This window comes from Drosophila erecta, unplaced genomic scaffold (assembly GCF_003286155.1).
Source record: "Drosophila erecta strain 14021-0224.00,06,07 unplaced genomic scaffold, DereRS2 tig00000021-arrow-pilon, whole genome shotgun sequence".
Lineage (NCBI taxonomy): Eukaryota > Metazoa > Arthropoda > Insecta > Diptera > Drosophilidae > Drosophila > Drosophila erecta.
Genome location: NW_020825198.1, coordinates 17,498,572 through 17,511,765, shown reverse-complemented (window position 1 = coordinate 17,511,765; position 13,194 = coordinate 17,498,572). Strand labels below are relative to the sequence as shown.

General features: G+C 46.7%; 6 protein-coding genes and 1 long non-coding RNA gene across 9 annotated transcripts; 3 read left to right on the top strand and 4 right to left on the bottom strand.

Moving 5' to 3' along the window:
• The first annotated feature begins 94 nt into the window (after positions 1–94).
• Positions 95–5,217, top strand: LOC6544220 (importin-4). 3 transcript variants are annotated; one of them, XM_026977685.1, is made up of 10 exons: positions 129–337; positions 885–1,057; positions 1,125–1,840; positions 1,900–2,306; positions 2,396–2,488; positions 2,813–2,922; positions 2,979–4,104; positions 4,168–4,385; positions 4,461–4,883; positions 4,975–5,217. In XM_026977685.1, the coding sequence occupies exons 1-10, from the start codon at positions 272–274 to the stop codon at positions 4,991–4,993; spliced, it is 3,351 nt and encodes a 1,116-aa protein (XP_026833486.1). In that variant the 5' UTR covers positions 129–271; the 3' UTR covers positions 4,994–5,217. The 3 variants fall into 3 exon arrangements, with proteins under 3 accessions (XP_015013062.1, XP_026833486.1, XP_001973036.2); XM_001973000.3 differs by lacking the exon at positions 2,396–2,488 and having other exon boundaries at positions 130–337; XM_015157576.2 differs by lacking the exon at positions 2,396–2,488 and having other exon boundaries at positions 95–337; positions 4,461–5,217.
• A 1-nt stretch (position 5,218) lies between these two features.
• LOC6544219 (ADP-ribose pyrophosphatase, mitochondrial) lies at positions 5,219–6,482 on the bottom strand. The gene is made up of 2 exons (XM_001972999.3): positions 5,788–6,482; positions 5,219–5,726 (listed from the first exon to the last, which is right to left on the bottom strand). Exons 1-2 carry the CDS (start codon positions 6,348–6,350, stop codon positions 5,312–5,314), a joined length of 978 nt encoding a protein of 325 aa, XP_001973035.2. The 5' UTR covers positions 6,351–6,482; the 3' UTR covers positions 5,219–5,311.
• An 86-nt stretch (positions 6,483–6,568) lies between these two features.
• Positions 6,569–7,621, bottom strand: LOC6544218 (proteasome subunit beta type-1). The gene is made up of 2 exons (XM_001972998.3): positions 7,403–7,621; positions 6,569–7,327 (listed from the first exon to the last, which is right to left on the bottom strand). Exons 1-2 carry the CDS (start codon positions 7,489–7,491, stop codon positions 6,709–6,711), a joined length of 708 nt encoding a protein of 235 aa, XP_001973034.1. The 5' UTR covers positions 7,492–7,621; the 3' UTR covers positions 6,569–6,708.
• Positions 7,622–7,649: 28 nt separating this feature from the next.
• Positions 7,650–8,205, top strand: LOC113563938. The gene is made up of 3 exons (XR_003407710.1): positions 7,650–7,787; positions 8,020–8,090; positions 8,151–8,205. It is a non-coding gene; the product is annotated as an uncharacterized LOC113563938 (long non-coding RNA).
• Positions 7,880–9,475, bottom strand: LOC6544217 (prostaglandin E synthase 2). The gene is made up of 3 exons (XM_001972997.3): positions 8,603–9,475; positions 8,132–8,538; positions 7,880–8,069 (listed from the first exon to the last, which is right to left on the bottom strand). Exons 1-3 carry the CDS (start codon positions 9,358–9,360, stop codon positions 7,978–7,980), a joined length of 1,257 nt encoding a protein of 418 aa, XP_001973033.1. The 5' UTR covers positions 9,361–9,475; the 3' UTR covers positions 7,880–7,977.
• A 192-nt stretch (positions 9,476–9,667) lies between these two features.
• On the top strand, positions 9,668–10,163 carry LOC6544216 (protein anon-73B1). The gene has a single exon (XM_001972996.3). It carries the CDS (start codon positions 9,796–9,798, stop codon positions 10,057–10,059), a length of 264 nt encoding a protein of 87 aa, XP_001973032.1. The 5' UTR covers positions 9,668–9,795; the 3' UTR covers positions 10,060–10,163.
• Positions 10,164–11,103: 940 nt separating this feature from the next.
• On the bottom strand, positions 11,104–12,767 carry LOC6544215 (protein Mo25). Its single transcript, XM_001972995.3, has one exon. It carries the CDS (start codon positions 12,422–12,424, stop codon positions 11,405–11,407), a length of 1,020 nt encoding a protein of 339 aa, XP_001973031.1. The 5' UTR covers positions 12,425–12,767; the 3' UTR covers positions 11,104–11,404.
• Positions 12,768–13,194: the final 427 nt, after the last annotated feature.

Below are 13,194 nucleotides of genomic sequence, written 5' to 3'. Positions count from 1 at the left end.
GAAAGGAAAATACCATTTCGTTAAAAACTCGTAAAACCGCTATAATAACCGCCAATTTCAAACGAAAGTGTAAAATAAGCTGGCGATAAACTGTAAACTGTAAGAACAAGAGCAAAACGTGCAACGCCAACGTGCCTCCAGCCCTGGTCGTATTTTTGCGAATTCTCCCTCGCTTCACACTTTTCGATTCCGCTCTTGCGAATTCAGCGGCTGTAATTTGCACCGGATTGTATTGGATATCCGCCTGGGCACAGACAGTAACTCCCCAAAAATGGAGGCAGCTATTTTGGACATAATCAGCGGGATCCTGGGCATGGACACGGAACGGATTCGTCAGGTGAGCAGAGCTGGTAAAACGGCCATCCGGCGATTGAAGGGAGGTTATCCTGGGAGCCCTTGGCTGTCTTCCATTTATCCATTCCGTTCTGGCCGCTCCGTTTCGGTTTGACCGCGTGGCTGGATCGACATTCCCTATATACATGTGTACATGTATGTACGCTACATGAACACAGTAGTTTTAAATCCAGCATGTGCACATTCCTATATGTGCGAATGTTTATAAAGCACAGTGGGTCGCATCTTATTAGTACTCGACGAAAAGAACTAACAGTTTCCATTTATTTAAGATAAGCATAGTAAATTGTTTAGAATTCTGTAGATACATATATTCATATAATTATTATTAATAACATTTTAGTATTTGTATTCAACTCGTTAATACTCCATTAAAATCATTAATTCTGCTTCAAAAATGTGTGGGCTCTTGTGGGCTCACATGGACGCACAATCATCGCTTCCTAATTGGAAAATTATTTATGTTGATAGTATCCTACCACACGGTCATACAAATTACTAATTAAGTTCCTTTTCTTTCGCTCTCGTAGTCAACAGCCAAGATGATGAAGGCCTACGAGAATCCCGATTCACTGCTGGTTCTCACCCAGATCGTGATGTCGGACCGGGCGGTCCAGGAGCGGCATGTCGCCGCCGTGCTCCTCAAGAGGCGGATCAGCAAGTTGCGCCACTGGCAGTTGGTTCCCGCCGAGCATCAGTCAGCGTGAGTTGAATGGGTACATTTTAATGACCATGATACACTAAAGGATTTATGTATTTTTACCGATTAGAATTAAAACGAACATGCTTCAGGTCCTCATCGCGGTGAAGGAAAAGACCGTGAAGGGCACGGTAGCCCAGATAATTGGATCGCTGGTGCGACACGAGGCGGAGAAGGAACACTCCTGGTTGGAGGAAATACTGAAGTTCATTTACGAACGTTGCAGCAGTCCCGATCCAACAGAAAGCGAGCGGGGCAGCTCAATCTTTACCACACTCATGGACGCTGCTCCCGATCAGTTTTCGAACCACATGGATACTATCTTCCCGTTGTTCGCCGGCGTTCTGGTAACCGCCGAGGCGAACGGTAACATGGCCACACCCACCGTGTTTAACGTGCTGACGGGTACGTGCTACCTCCTGCCCTTCGTCAGTGGACATAGTGGTGCTGAGCAGATTGTTGTTAAGGCTGTGCCGCTAATTCTCAAGGCCCTAGGCGCCTTCGCCGAAAAGGGGGACAGTCAGGAGTTCATGGGAGCTTTTAATATCATAGACGCCATGGGCGAGTATGTGCCCCATTTGCTGACCGGTAATGTGAAGCTGATTCTGGAGTTCTGTCTGATAATTGCGAGCAACCAGCAGCTCGAGGATTCGATTCGAGTTCAGGTGATTACCTTTGTTGGCAGCCTAATGCGCCTTAAGAAGAAGGTTATTATGAAGCAGAAACTGCTGGAACCCACTCTTGCGGTTATGTTCGAAGTGATGTGCCAGGACTCCCTTGATGATGGTTGTAACTGCTCCTTTCTATTTCCGTTCCCATGTTTGCTAATCTTATTCCTATTCTAGACGATGATTACTTTTCGTCTGAGAGCTCGAATAGCCCGTCCACTGCAGCTACGCAGACTCTGGACTTGATGGCCCTCCACATGTCGCCGGAGAAGTTTATTCCGCCACTACTGCAGCTGTTGGAGCCAGCGTTGCAGAGCCCACAACCTGTGCTTCGCCGCTCCTCTTTTATTTGTATGGGCGTCATTGCCGAGGGCTGCTCCGAGGCCATTGGGAACAAGTATCTGGAGGTCATGCTGAATATCGTCAAAGCTGGAATTTTCGACTCTGTTATGTTGGTGCGGGTCGCCGCATTCTTCGCCCTTGGACAGTTTTCCGAGTATCTTCAGCCGACAATCTGCAAGTATGCTCCCCAGATTCTTCCCGTGCTGTTCGACTATCTGAGCCAGCTGGTAATGGAACTCAAGGTAGGTAATCATTGCGGCCATCTTTGAGCAACTTGGAATCTGTGTATTTTACATTCTTGTTTATTTGTTTGTTTGTGCTGCTTCTAAAGGCTGGCCATAACAGCAACGTTCCTGCCAAAGATTCCATAATGTACTTAGACAAGATACAGATCAAGCGCAGATCGGTCCTCGCCAAATATAGGGTGCCTTTTCGTTTCTTACTTTTTTCTTTGTACTTAATTGCACATCAAACACCTCAAATTGTGGAATAGTTTGCCAAGTTTGATTACATCAACAGCTATATCTAGAACAGGATATATCATCATTTGTTTATTAGCATATGTTAAATGTTTATTAATGGTTATTTGTCACATAAAGGAGTCTTTTAAAATTGGTCAGGATATCACCGATCCAAAAAGGGGGTTATTTCTAAAGAAACAAATCGAGTGTTTTGTGGACTGCATTTCCTGCTGCACAAAAACCCAACACATATGTGGCAAAAACACACTAAATGTATTTTCTTGCAGATTGGTACGCCGGAACCGAAACACATGGATCGTATGTTCTATGCCTTGGAGACCTTTTGCGAGAATCTGGGGGATGACATTATTCCCCATTTACCTACGCTGATGGAGCGGTAAGACTAGCCTATAAGTGAATAAGAGTTCACAGTCTGATAATCTTATTGTGTAGTCTGTTTGGGGTTCTGGAACCCCAGAACTCGCATCGAATGCGTGAAATGGGTTTGACGGCCATAGCAGCGGTCTCAACCGCAGCTAAAGAACACCTGGTGCCCTATTTCCCTAGGATCATGAGTGTACTACAGGGCTGTCTGGTGAAGGAGTGCCCAAAAGAAATGCAAAGTCTGCGCATCCAAGCTATCGACACTCTGGCCGCGCTCTGTCGCGAAGTGGGCAGGGATAATATTATTCCGCTTGCCGACGATACAATGAACTTCTGTCTGATGATGTTGGAAGATGGTCCGGACGATCCCGAAGTCCGCAGGAGCATATACAACCTGATGTCCTCCCTGTCATCAGTTGTCAAAGAGAGCATGGCCACTGTGTTCCCCAAGTTCATTGATCGCATAATGGAGTCTGTGATTTCTTCGGAGGACGTGTTGCCAAATGTGTCAGAGAATCCAGAGGATGATTTGATCCTGGATACAACCGATGTAGAGATTGATTTAGATCAAACAGATGACGAAGATGACCAAGACTGCTACCAGGTGGAGAACGATTACGTTTTTGAGAAGGAGGAGGCTATTCTGGCACTTAGGGAGTTCGCTGCACATACGGGCGCCGCCTTCGCGCCCTACTTGCAGTCTGCATTCGAGAACGTCTACAAGATGATTGATCATCCGCAGGGCGACGTCCGTAAGGCGTGCATTGACGCCATTTGCGGGTTCATTACGGCTCTCCATAAGTTGGAAGATGCCGCCGGCTTGAAGCGCGCCTGCGAGATTGCCATTCCAAAGTTTGCACATATGTTGCGCACTGACGACGAGGTTGGGGTCGTACTCCATCTGCTTGACGAACTCGGCGATGTCTTCAAGGATGTCCAGTTGCAGGCAATAAACAACCAGGAGCATGCCGAACTAATTTTCGGGTGCATCCGCGACGTCTTCACAAATAAAATGGCCTGTCAGTTTAACGAGGAGAGCGGTGGTGGAGATGAGGAGGATTCGGAGGAAAGCGAGAACGACGAAATGCTGTTCGAGAACGCTGCCAATCTGTTCCCTTTGTTTGGCTTAGCCCTTCAGCCGGAGTTGTTCTCGCTTTATTTCGGTCGTCTTTACCAATTTTATGTTCAAAGGCTGGTAGGTTTTAAACGAAATAACAAAGATGTGGCGGCATACTGGAATTCGATTATTTCCTTTCAGGCCAAGGCAAAGGAGCGCGATATCCCAGAACATCGGGCTTACATCTATGGCGCTTTGGCTGACTCCTTCAAGGCGCTGAAGGGATGCTCTGCAACATACTTCGACGCCCTGTGCCCCATTTTTATCACTGGCTCCAAGGATTCTGATGCCAAATCGCGACAGAACTCCTATTATGCACTAGGCGAACTGGTCATCCATTCCGAGGAGAAATCATTCGAGTGGGTGCCCCGAGAGCGGAAATGAACTTTTCTCGCAGAATATAATTTTGATGTATTTGTTTTTTGCCTCCATAGGTCTTATCCGGTAATTTTGCAAGCTCTTTCCGAAGCAATTGTCAGGGAGTCCAATCCCCCCGCCTTGGACAACATTTGCGGAGCAGTTGCTCGCCTCATAGTTACCAACCCTGATTCAGTGCCGCTTGCCCAGGTGTTGCCCGTGTTGCTCAATCATTTGCCACTGAAGGAGGACGTCATTGAAAACGATATGATTCAGAAGGCGTTCCGCGTGCTATACTTGAAGGCTCGCCCCAGCATTGTTGCACATCTCGAGCAAATCCTGGTCATCACCATAGAGGCGATTTACAAGAAACAGATGCCAGACGACGAGACAACCGAGAGCGCGGTGGCCCTCATCAAAGAGATTCGCGCCAATTACCCGGAACAGTTTAACCAAGTATCAAACGCGAATCCGGAAGTTTTCAATTATGTGCAAACTCTGTAAGCCCACATATCCCCGCAAAAACCACCAAAAAGCTCAGCACACATCTGCACCTAACTTGGCTAATGCCCAAACGCCCTCTGCCCGCAGATTCATTTATTGGAAGTGATGCAAGTGTCGCAAGGAAGCTTTATATACGAATAGGTTCGAAGTAGTCTTAAATTTCAGTTGTGCTTCTGGAGTTTAATCATTCAAGATGAGCGATCTTTAAAATTGCGAGAAGTAGCTTTTCTACCGGCCGAAAAAGAGCGGCATTATCTAATTTATAGCCACATCCAGTGAAACGTGAATATGTATTGAAACAATAAAGAGATTACTTGTTTTCAATAAAAATTGTTATTATTTAAAGTCTATAATTTCACTGAAACGTTTTTATCTTCAATCGAGAAAAAGTTAATCCTAACTTATAGTTTTTGCCAGTTTTTGTCTACCAGTGTGCATTTCGGCGGATGACAACCTCCTGGACGATGTCTGCATGATTAGCGTGCAGCTTGAGGTTCGAGTCGACGTCCGTCCAGCGCACATTGGTGGCGTCGTCACCGGCCACTAGCTCCAGTTGTCCCACTTGGCTCCCGTCTTCGTCGTGGAAGTTCAGCGCAGTGGTTTCCATCCAAGCGTTGTCCGTGTTTCGAAAATCGTCTACATACCCTTGATATACCTGGACGCCGCCCGCTTGAAAAAACCGCTCCACCATGTTGGCCTTGTCTGTAAAATTCAATGCCTCCTCTGTGAACTCCCGCTTAAGAGTGACACTTACATTCTCGCCAGGATCAACCATACCACCGGGAATGGCCCACAGCTTGTTGTCGGACCGCTGTATGGCAACCATCTGTATGATATTCCTGGGGAAAACAGTGATGGAATTTACATAAACGCAGTTGACGGGCGATCGGGCCAACTTACTTGCCGGTGATCGGGTTGGTCACAATGACGCCTTGGTCATTCCGCTTCCAGCGCGTGACAATAGGGTCTGCGGCATGATTGGGACCCCATCGGCCTAGTGAGCCACGTCCCGTAAGTCCTGTACGCCCGATCGGATTTAGTGGCAGTCCATTCTGCACGTTGTAGGCACCGTGGAAGGACTCCCGGTTCACCTGGCCATCCAGCTGGTTCCACTGTGGCCGGAATGCATCGCTTGGCAGCGGAGGATCAGCCCACACCTGCCCACCAATGTGCGGCGCCGTGTAAGCAGGCGGGCAGTAGTCCGGGAACGGTTCCGACCAGAAGTCCTGTTCGTCGGACACTGGGTACCGGAGGACGGAGCTGCGCGGATACATATTGTTGCGGCACATCAGGTGCCGGAAAATGCCCGGCTTCACCATAGAGGACATCATGTGGGTGGAGCTTAGGGAGTTTTCCGAGATCAGTAGCAAAAACAGAAGCGGCGGCAGTGCAAACTCGAAATTCGTCATTCTCTGAGAAACAAACACAAACAAATGATTTTGCTTATGCACACCAGGGGTCATAAACTTAGTGCTCGGAATTAGTGTGATGCAATTTGATGAAGTTTGGTATGAAGAAAGAGGAAGAAGAATATCACACAAAATTATTTCAAATTTTACGATTTTTAAAAAAAGGGGAATATGAAATGCAGATCGAGTGTTTTGCTAGTTTTAAAGCCCTTGCAGTAAGCACTGCATTACTTGAAAGCGTTTTATTTATAGGACCGGATTGGTCACACTAGTTCGCATATTTTGAATCTCAAAGATTCCCTTTATTGTTGTTTTGGGTAAATACAAAAATTTGAAGCCAACAAACTTAGAATGCCTGCTTTCCACTGAATGTCCCTAACCAAACGCCTAACGCCTACATTCTCGTCACAGGCTAATCCTGACGCAGCGGCAGAGTTTGAACTTCAATGCCATCATTGGTTATGATGTTGATCAGCACAGAGTCGCCGGTATAGATGTCGCGTTCAGCGGCCGAGATGAAGGTGTCGGAGGCAACGCTCACGGCCCGCTCCTTGGTCAACTTGATCTTGTCCGCGTCGGCCAAGTTCATGTTCTTGTGGCCAATCTGGTTGTCCAGCACCGGTTGCAGCAGGGTGCCGGCAGTGCCGCCGGCGCGGTACGTAGCCTTTTCGCAGTGACCGATGGGATCGTACGAGTAGACGACGCCCTTGCCCTCGTTGTCAATACCAGCCAGGATGTTCGACACGTAGTACGGGAAGAAACGGCGATTGTACATGGCGATGGAGAGCATCTGTGCCACGGCCTCCGTGGTCATGGTGCGCAGATGAGTATGCTCGTAGCTCTGCATGCGCACCTTCATCGATCCGGTCAGCGAGAGAGTGTCCGCCCAGCAGCCTGTGGAACCCAGCACCGTCTGGTGCGACAGCTTGAAGAGTTTGCTCTGCGTTCGGGAATGAATGTTGTAGCCACTGCTCAGCCGGGTGTCCGCTGCAATCACGGCAAAGTCATCCCCGGCGATGGCCACAATGGAGCTACAAACAGAGACCACTCCGGTTAGGTGGAAACAATCAGCCGCATCGCGATTCCGTCGAGAAACGTTTACTCACCCGCCATTGGACTCGTAGGGCGAGAAATCAACATGCTTCACGCCGGGAACCTGGTAGTCCGGGAATTGCTCGAAGCCCAATCTGCTCATGTTTTGTGCTCAAATTTACCAATTAACTCGGCAAGTAAAAAACGAACGAAATGATTTGCAAGTTTGCAAGCGGCTAACCAAAATCACAAAATCAGTGTGACCGTTGTTGAATAACGGACACAGCCTGCTTATAAACGTTATCGATAGGTATCGTTGATTTTTAAACTATTTTTTCTATTAGGAAGTATATACTAATATACTTAAAAATGTACATTTCAAATGTTATTAAATAAAATAAACTTGCACTGCGAGCTGAATTTTTAAACTCAACTCTCTTACGCTCTCATAATTTCCGGGTAAAGATAAATGATAAAAAGATAAGATAAAGATAAAAAGATAAAGATAATTATTATGCACTTATTTTTACCATATACAGATTACAAACAGATACAATTCACAGAACTAGATTTTATTAAAATGTATATTTTAATGAACAGCTCGGTTATTTTCAACAATCTTTGGATAAAATATGTGCAAATGTGTGTTCTAAGCTATAGCGGCCAGGTTTTCAATACGTTCTCTTTGCAGTTGCCCCCGGTTCTTCTCCACCAACGCCTTGACGTCATAAAACCATTTACCTGCCGGGAAAACCATACCAAGTTCGTAAAAAAGTACAAAATCGGTGAAAGAAACTATTTACCGATGCTGGTGTTTTGCAGGCAGTCCTTAAACGTCTGACATCCCTCCATGCTCGATAGCACGCCGAAGACCGAGAGATCCGCCAGACTGGGCTGTTTTCCGCCCATGAATTTCGTATTCCTCTTTTTCAGCTCAGTGGTCCACTGGTCTAGGGCATCGTACATGTGCGATCTGACGTCGTCGGTAAGGGCGTGTCGGCGCTTTAGCATCTTAGCAATGGCCCACATGGCGGTCGCACCGCAGTAAACCATCAGATCGCGCTCCCATTTGGGGAAGTGAACGTCCCACTCGCCAGCTTGCGAAAACCACTCAAAAGTCTCTAGGGACTCGCCCATGGTCTGATAGCAGTTAGGCGATATCAGGTGCACCAGGTGGCTGTCGGCCCAGCTTCTCCACTTGCGATCGGATCTAAAAATAGACACTCGTGATCAAAAGATTTGCTGGAGGAAATACATGACACTGATTAACTTACTCCTCCGTTTCCTTTGAAACCCCCTTGGGCGAGTGCTCGCGGTACATGAGGAAGTATTTATTCAATATGTCGTTCTTCTTTTTGCCATCATCGTCGAAGAACGATGTGTGCGGATAGAACTGCGCCAGCTCGCCGATGTCAGTGCGCTTGTCCTGCAGGTAGGTGGCTATAAGGGATATAATGGCACTTGAGTCCACCATCTGAACGTATTTGCCGTCCTGCTGTCGGATGAGCACCATCGGCACCTTCTTCACCGACGACCAGCGGATGTCTTGCCGTAGGACGGCATCCACTTCGACCACCGAATAGGAGATGCCCATGTAGTCGAGGAAGGCGCGCACCTTGCAGCAGAAGGGACACGTCTGGAACTGGAACAGTACAATGTCCAGACCGGATGTGTCCTTGGGGTTAACATAGCGCTTGGTTATCCGCACTCCAGCAGGAATCCCGCCCAAGCGTGTCGGCTTCGTCTCCTCGTGCTCTTTGTGCGAATTTCCGTCCGTCCAGCGCTGGTACAACGTATACACCGATCCGGTGGCGGCGCCCACTGTCGCCCCCAAAATCGCGAGCTTGAAAGTTCCGTTCGGCTTCTTCTTGCCTCCGCCGTTTTCCACCGCCACTGCAAACTGGCGGCGTGCAAATGCAACATCCAGATTCCGTCTACGGGTCAACAGGGGCAAGGCGCCCCTTCCGCTTGCTGCCGGTAGCGGACGGACGCCTGCCAGGACGGTGGCAGTCGCTAGCCGAAAACATGACATAATTTGCACCTTTGTTTTGACTTATACTTAATATTATGCAAAAATTAGCGACTTATCAGCCGCGACTAGAAGACCAGTGTGAAATAATACCAATACTTTTTTCGGTTCCAAAATATACCGAAAAGTTTTAAATATACCAAATACGGTCCCCTTGTAAAATATGTTAGGCATTTAACCTTAATAAATGTAATCAAAATATCTGTTAACTAAAAGAAATAAAATCATTTTGTGCGACATATATAACGTTGCAAGCTTGAATATACTTGTCGTTTATGACCTAAAAACTTCTAAACATGCACTGAGAAGTGTTATCGATAGTTGGCAACAGAGCTGTTGGCAAACAATACCATCTCTACCCAATACAAAAAACAAACTTTTTGTAGTTGTGTTTTACAATCCTCGCGACCTTTGTTTATAAACAAAACCAGCGTAGCGATGTCTGCTTCTGCGGACAGTCTGGCCGCCGCCGCGTCCCTGGACAAGTACGGGGACGAAGACATCTTCAGCTTGCTAATCCGCTACGGACTTTATGTGGGTGCCCTCTTCCAGTTCGTTTGCATTTCGGCCGCAGTGCTGATGGAGAATAACCCGGATGTCAATAGTAATCCGGAGACCGGCGAAGTGACGGAGCGGGAGGGCGAGCCGGTCCGGACACGTCTGCACAAGATCCGGAAGCTGGAGAAGAAGAAGCGACGATAGATGTAGCCATCCGTAATCTATAGCTAGCCTAAGTACTCTCGAATGCATTTAGTAAGATAATTGTAATAAAACCTAGTCTACAGTGGTTAAAGTATAAACCTGAAGCAGAACATTTGAAATCTCCTATGGCTGTCCTACCAGCAGGCTAGCTATGGCGTCTAGTCCTGACATTCTATGGAACAGGTACAAAAGGATTTGCCACTCATGCAGGCACACCTTCAAACGTGATTTGGAATCTCGTTTGGAATTTGGTTTCTGTGGCATTCTCTGTGTGTGAATCATCTCCCCAGCCCTTGATCGGCGTTTTTTGGGTGAGGTTGCCGCCCTGGCACAATTTTATGCACATGACTCAAGGGGGAAAGCTCTACGCCCCCTGAGAAAACCACCACCCACAGTGGAAAAACTGATTTTTAGTTTGGCTGTTATCTTTAATTTGGGAATAATATAAATTATAATAATCGTAGTTATTATGTTGCTTGCAATGTTGTTGTTTCTTGTTTGTTTTACTTCCCTTTTAACTATGTACGTATGCATGTGTGTAGTGTGTGTGTGTGTTTTGAATGCTTTCTCTCTCTCTCTTTCTTGCTCTTTCTATATATATATATCAGTATATATATAGTAGAGTCCATGCCGAAGGATGCACAGACAATTATCACTATGAATTATTATTAGTTTTATGCAGTATTTAGTTTTCGTTTTTTTCATGAATTTTGCGTGGAATTACATTTTTAAGTCAAAACTCATTGTGAATCTTCAGTTTTTTGGGGTCGCAAAGGGGGCGTGGCAGGTCAAGGCGGTGAAGGGATATCTCGTTTCAAAAACGATCAAATTTCAAATACAACAACTAGTTAAATGGATATCGAAAATAGGTCTGGGGAAGAAGGGGGATTAGCGAAGGATCGACGGATGGTAAATCATATCTGTGTAGCAAGATATAGTATCTCATCTCTAGGCCCAGAATGTCTAAATGTGGCTATGTTAAATTCGAAAGTCTCGGTACTGTTTTGTTTTTCGGCGTTACGCTATTTACTCGTACTGTTTCTGGTTTTCTAATTCGCTTTATCGTTATTTATCATTATCATCAGTGTTCTTGTTGTTGTCTAAATTATTGTTTTTAGTTACTCACAAGTGTAGAGTCATCATCGTCACAAAATATAGTATATAATATATATTTGCTTTAACCCACACACAAAACATGTTCACATCCTGCTAACCCATCATCGCTCTCTCTGCTTCCGTATCGATCGATTCTGGCTTCTGGCTACGGTCCTTTTGCCCCCGGGACGCTGGAGCTGGAGTTGGAGCTGAAGTCGGAGCTGAAGTTGGAGCCGAGGTGGAGGTCCAACTAAGCCTCGGGCAGCGGCTTAAGCTCCTTTATCTGCTTGATCAGATAGGCCTTCTCGTCGTTAAACTGCTCGTCCTCGGAGCGATCCGTGTGGAAGTTGGTCAGAAAGTCGACCAGCTTGGTCTGATTGCGCAGCAGGATATCCAGAATGGGCTTCGGCTTGTTGGGATTTGCCACGAACACCTTGAAGACGTGAAACGCCTCGAACTGAATGTTGCGCGACTTCTCCTTGAGCATGTTCATCATTAGCTTGAGGTTCTCCGGCTCGGATATATAGCGCGTCATCACGGTGAAGTTGTGCCGGTCCAGCAGCAGTTCTCCAAGCAGCTTCAAGCTCTGACGCCGCGTCACATAGTTCTCCGAGTTAAGCAGGCGCTGGTAGTGCTGCGAGAAAAACTTGTCGTAGTTGGCGTCCAGGAACTCCGCGCACAGCAGCTTGTGGCGCGTGAGTAGCTCCTTGAACGTAGAGAAGGCATCGCTGGCAATGTCAAATGTGGAAACCTCCACGTAGCGGAAGAACTTGAAGAACTCATCCGAGTGCAGCATGATCTTGGCCAGCGCCTCGTACCGGGCGCACTCTCTCAGCATGGTACCGGAGTTCAGGGCGATCTCCGGATGCGCATCCTCGTAACCGCCCATCAGGGTGAACAGGATCTCCGGCTTCGTGCATATATACTCGACGGTGGGCGAACGGGTGCCAATTTGGCGGCGCAGCACATTATTGAAAATGAGTGCCACATGCTTCTTGCCCTCGAAGTCGATGCGGTGCAGGTTCTGGATGAGCAGCAGTAGCAGGTTGCTGTTGTATAGCTCCTGGGACAGCTGCGCCACCACATAGTCCGCCGGCGGCTCGGCATCGCTGCTCCCGTAAAGCATGTTCTTGATCGAGACCAGGTTCTTGCTGACGTCCTCCTGCGCCTTCTCCACCTTGCGGTCGCCCGCCTCCAGGGCGTTGATCGCCTCCTTCAGCGACTTGACCAGCTCCACTGGCGACTTCTGTGACTTTCCGAACAGTGGCATTTCGCTGTCTTTTCACTCGAAATAGGACTTGGACTTGGATATGGATTGGGATTTGGCTGCGGATGTAGTTGTCGTTGTGGTTTAGTTGGCCTGTCGATGATGTCTCGTATCTTCTGCCGATTATGCGGCTGTTCAGGGCCCTTCGAGTGCTGGCTTTGTGGTCGTTCTGACAGTTGCCCAATTACCGACAGCGAAGACGCGGAAAACAATGCTTGGCAATATTAACACGGTGGAATATTCTATTATTATATATTATTTTTTTCTTGTCTTCCAGGGATGAACAATTTCGATTGGCCGACGTTTCGATAGGCCGTTGGTTCGATAGGACTATCGCATGGCTGGCGGGCAGTGTTGTAAAGGTTCGTTGCCTAAACACGACACTTAAATTAAATTTTAAATTAAGACTCTTACATTTTTATAATTAATTAAGATTAGAAGAAATTGTAAACTTAAACTGGTTGTTAATCAAAATTAAACTAAACTGAAGAAGAAATCATGAAAAGATTAAATGAAAATTGTTTTATTTTTCCACTCAATACATTCAACTTATAAGTTTGTCCCGCTAAAACAAGAGAGTTTGAATTCTTTAAATATCGTTTTATTTCTCATTGAAGTACTTTGTTTTTGATCCGTTTTAGATATTATTCTTTAGCGCTTATCAGGCGCTTGGTGTATTATAGAAGTTACAGAAATATATTTGTGTATATAATGGGCAACTTGTCGCGTTCGCCTCGCCACAACAGAGCGTTGGCCCATTTTTCTTTTTTTTT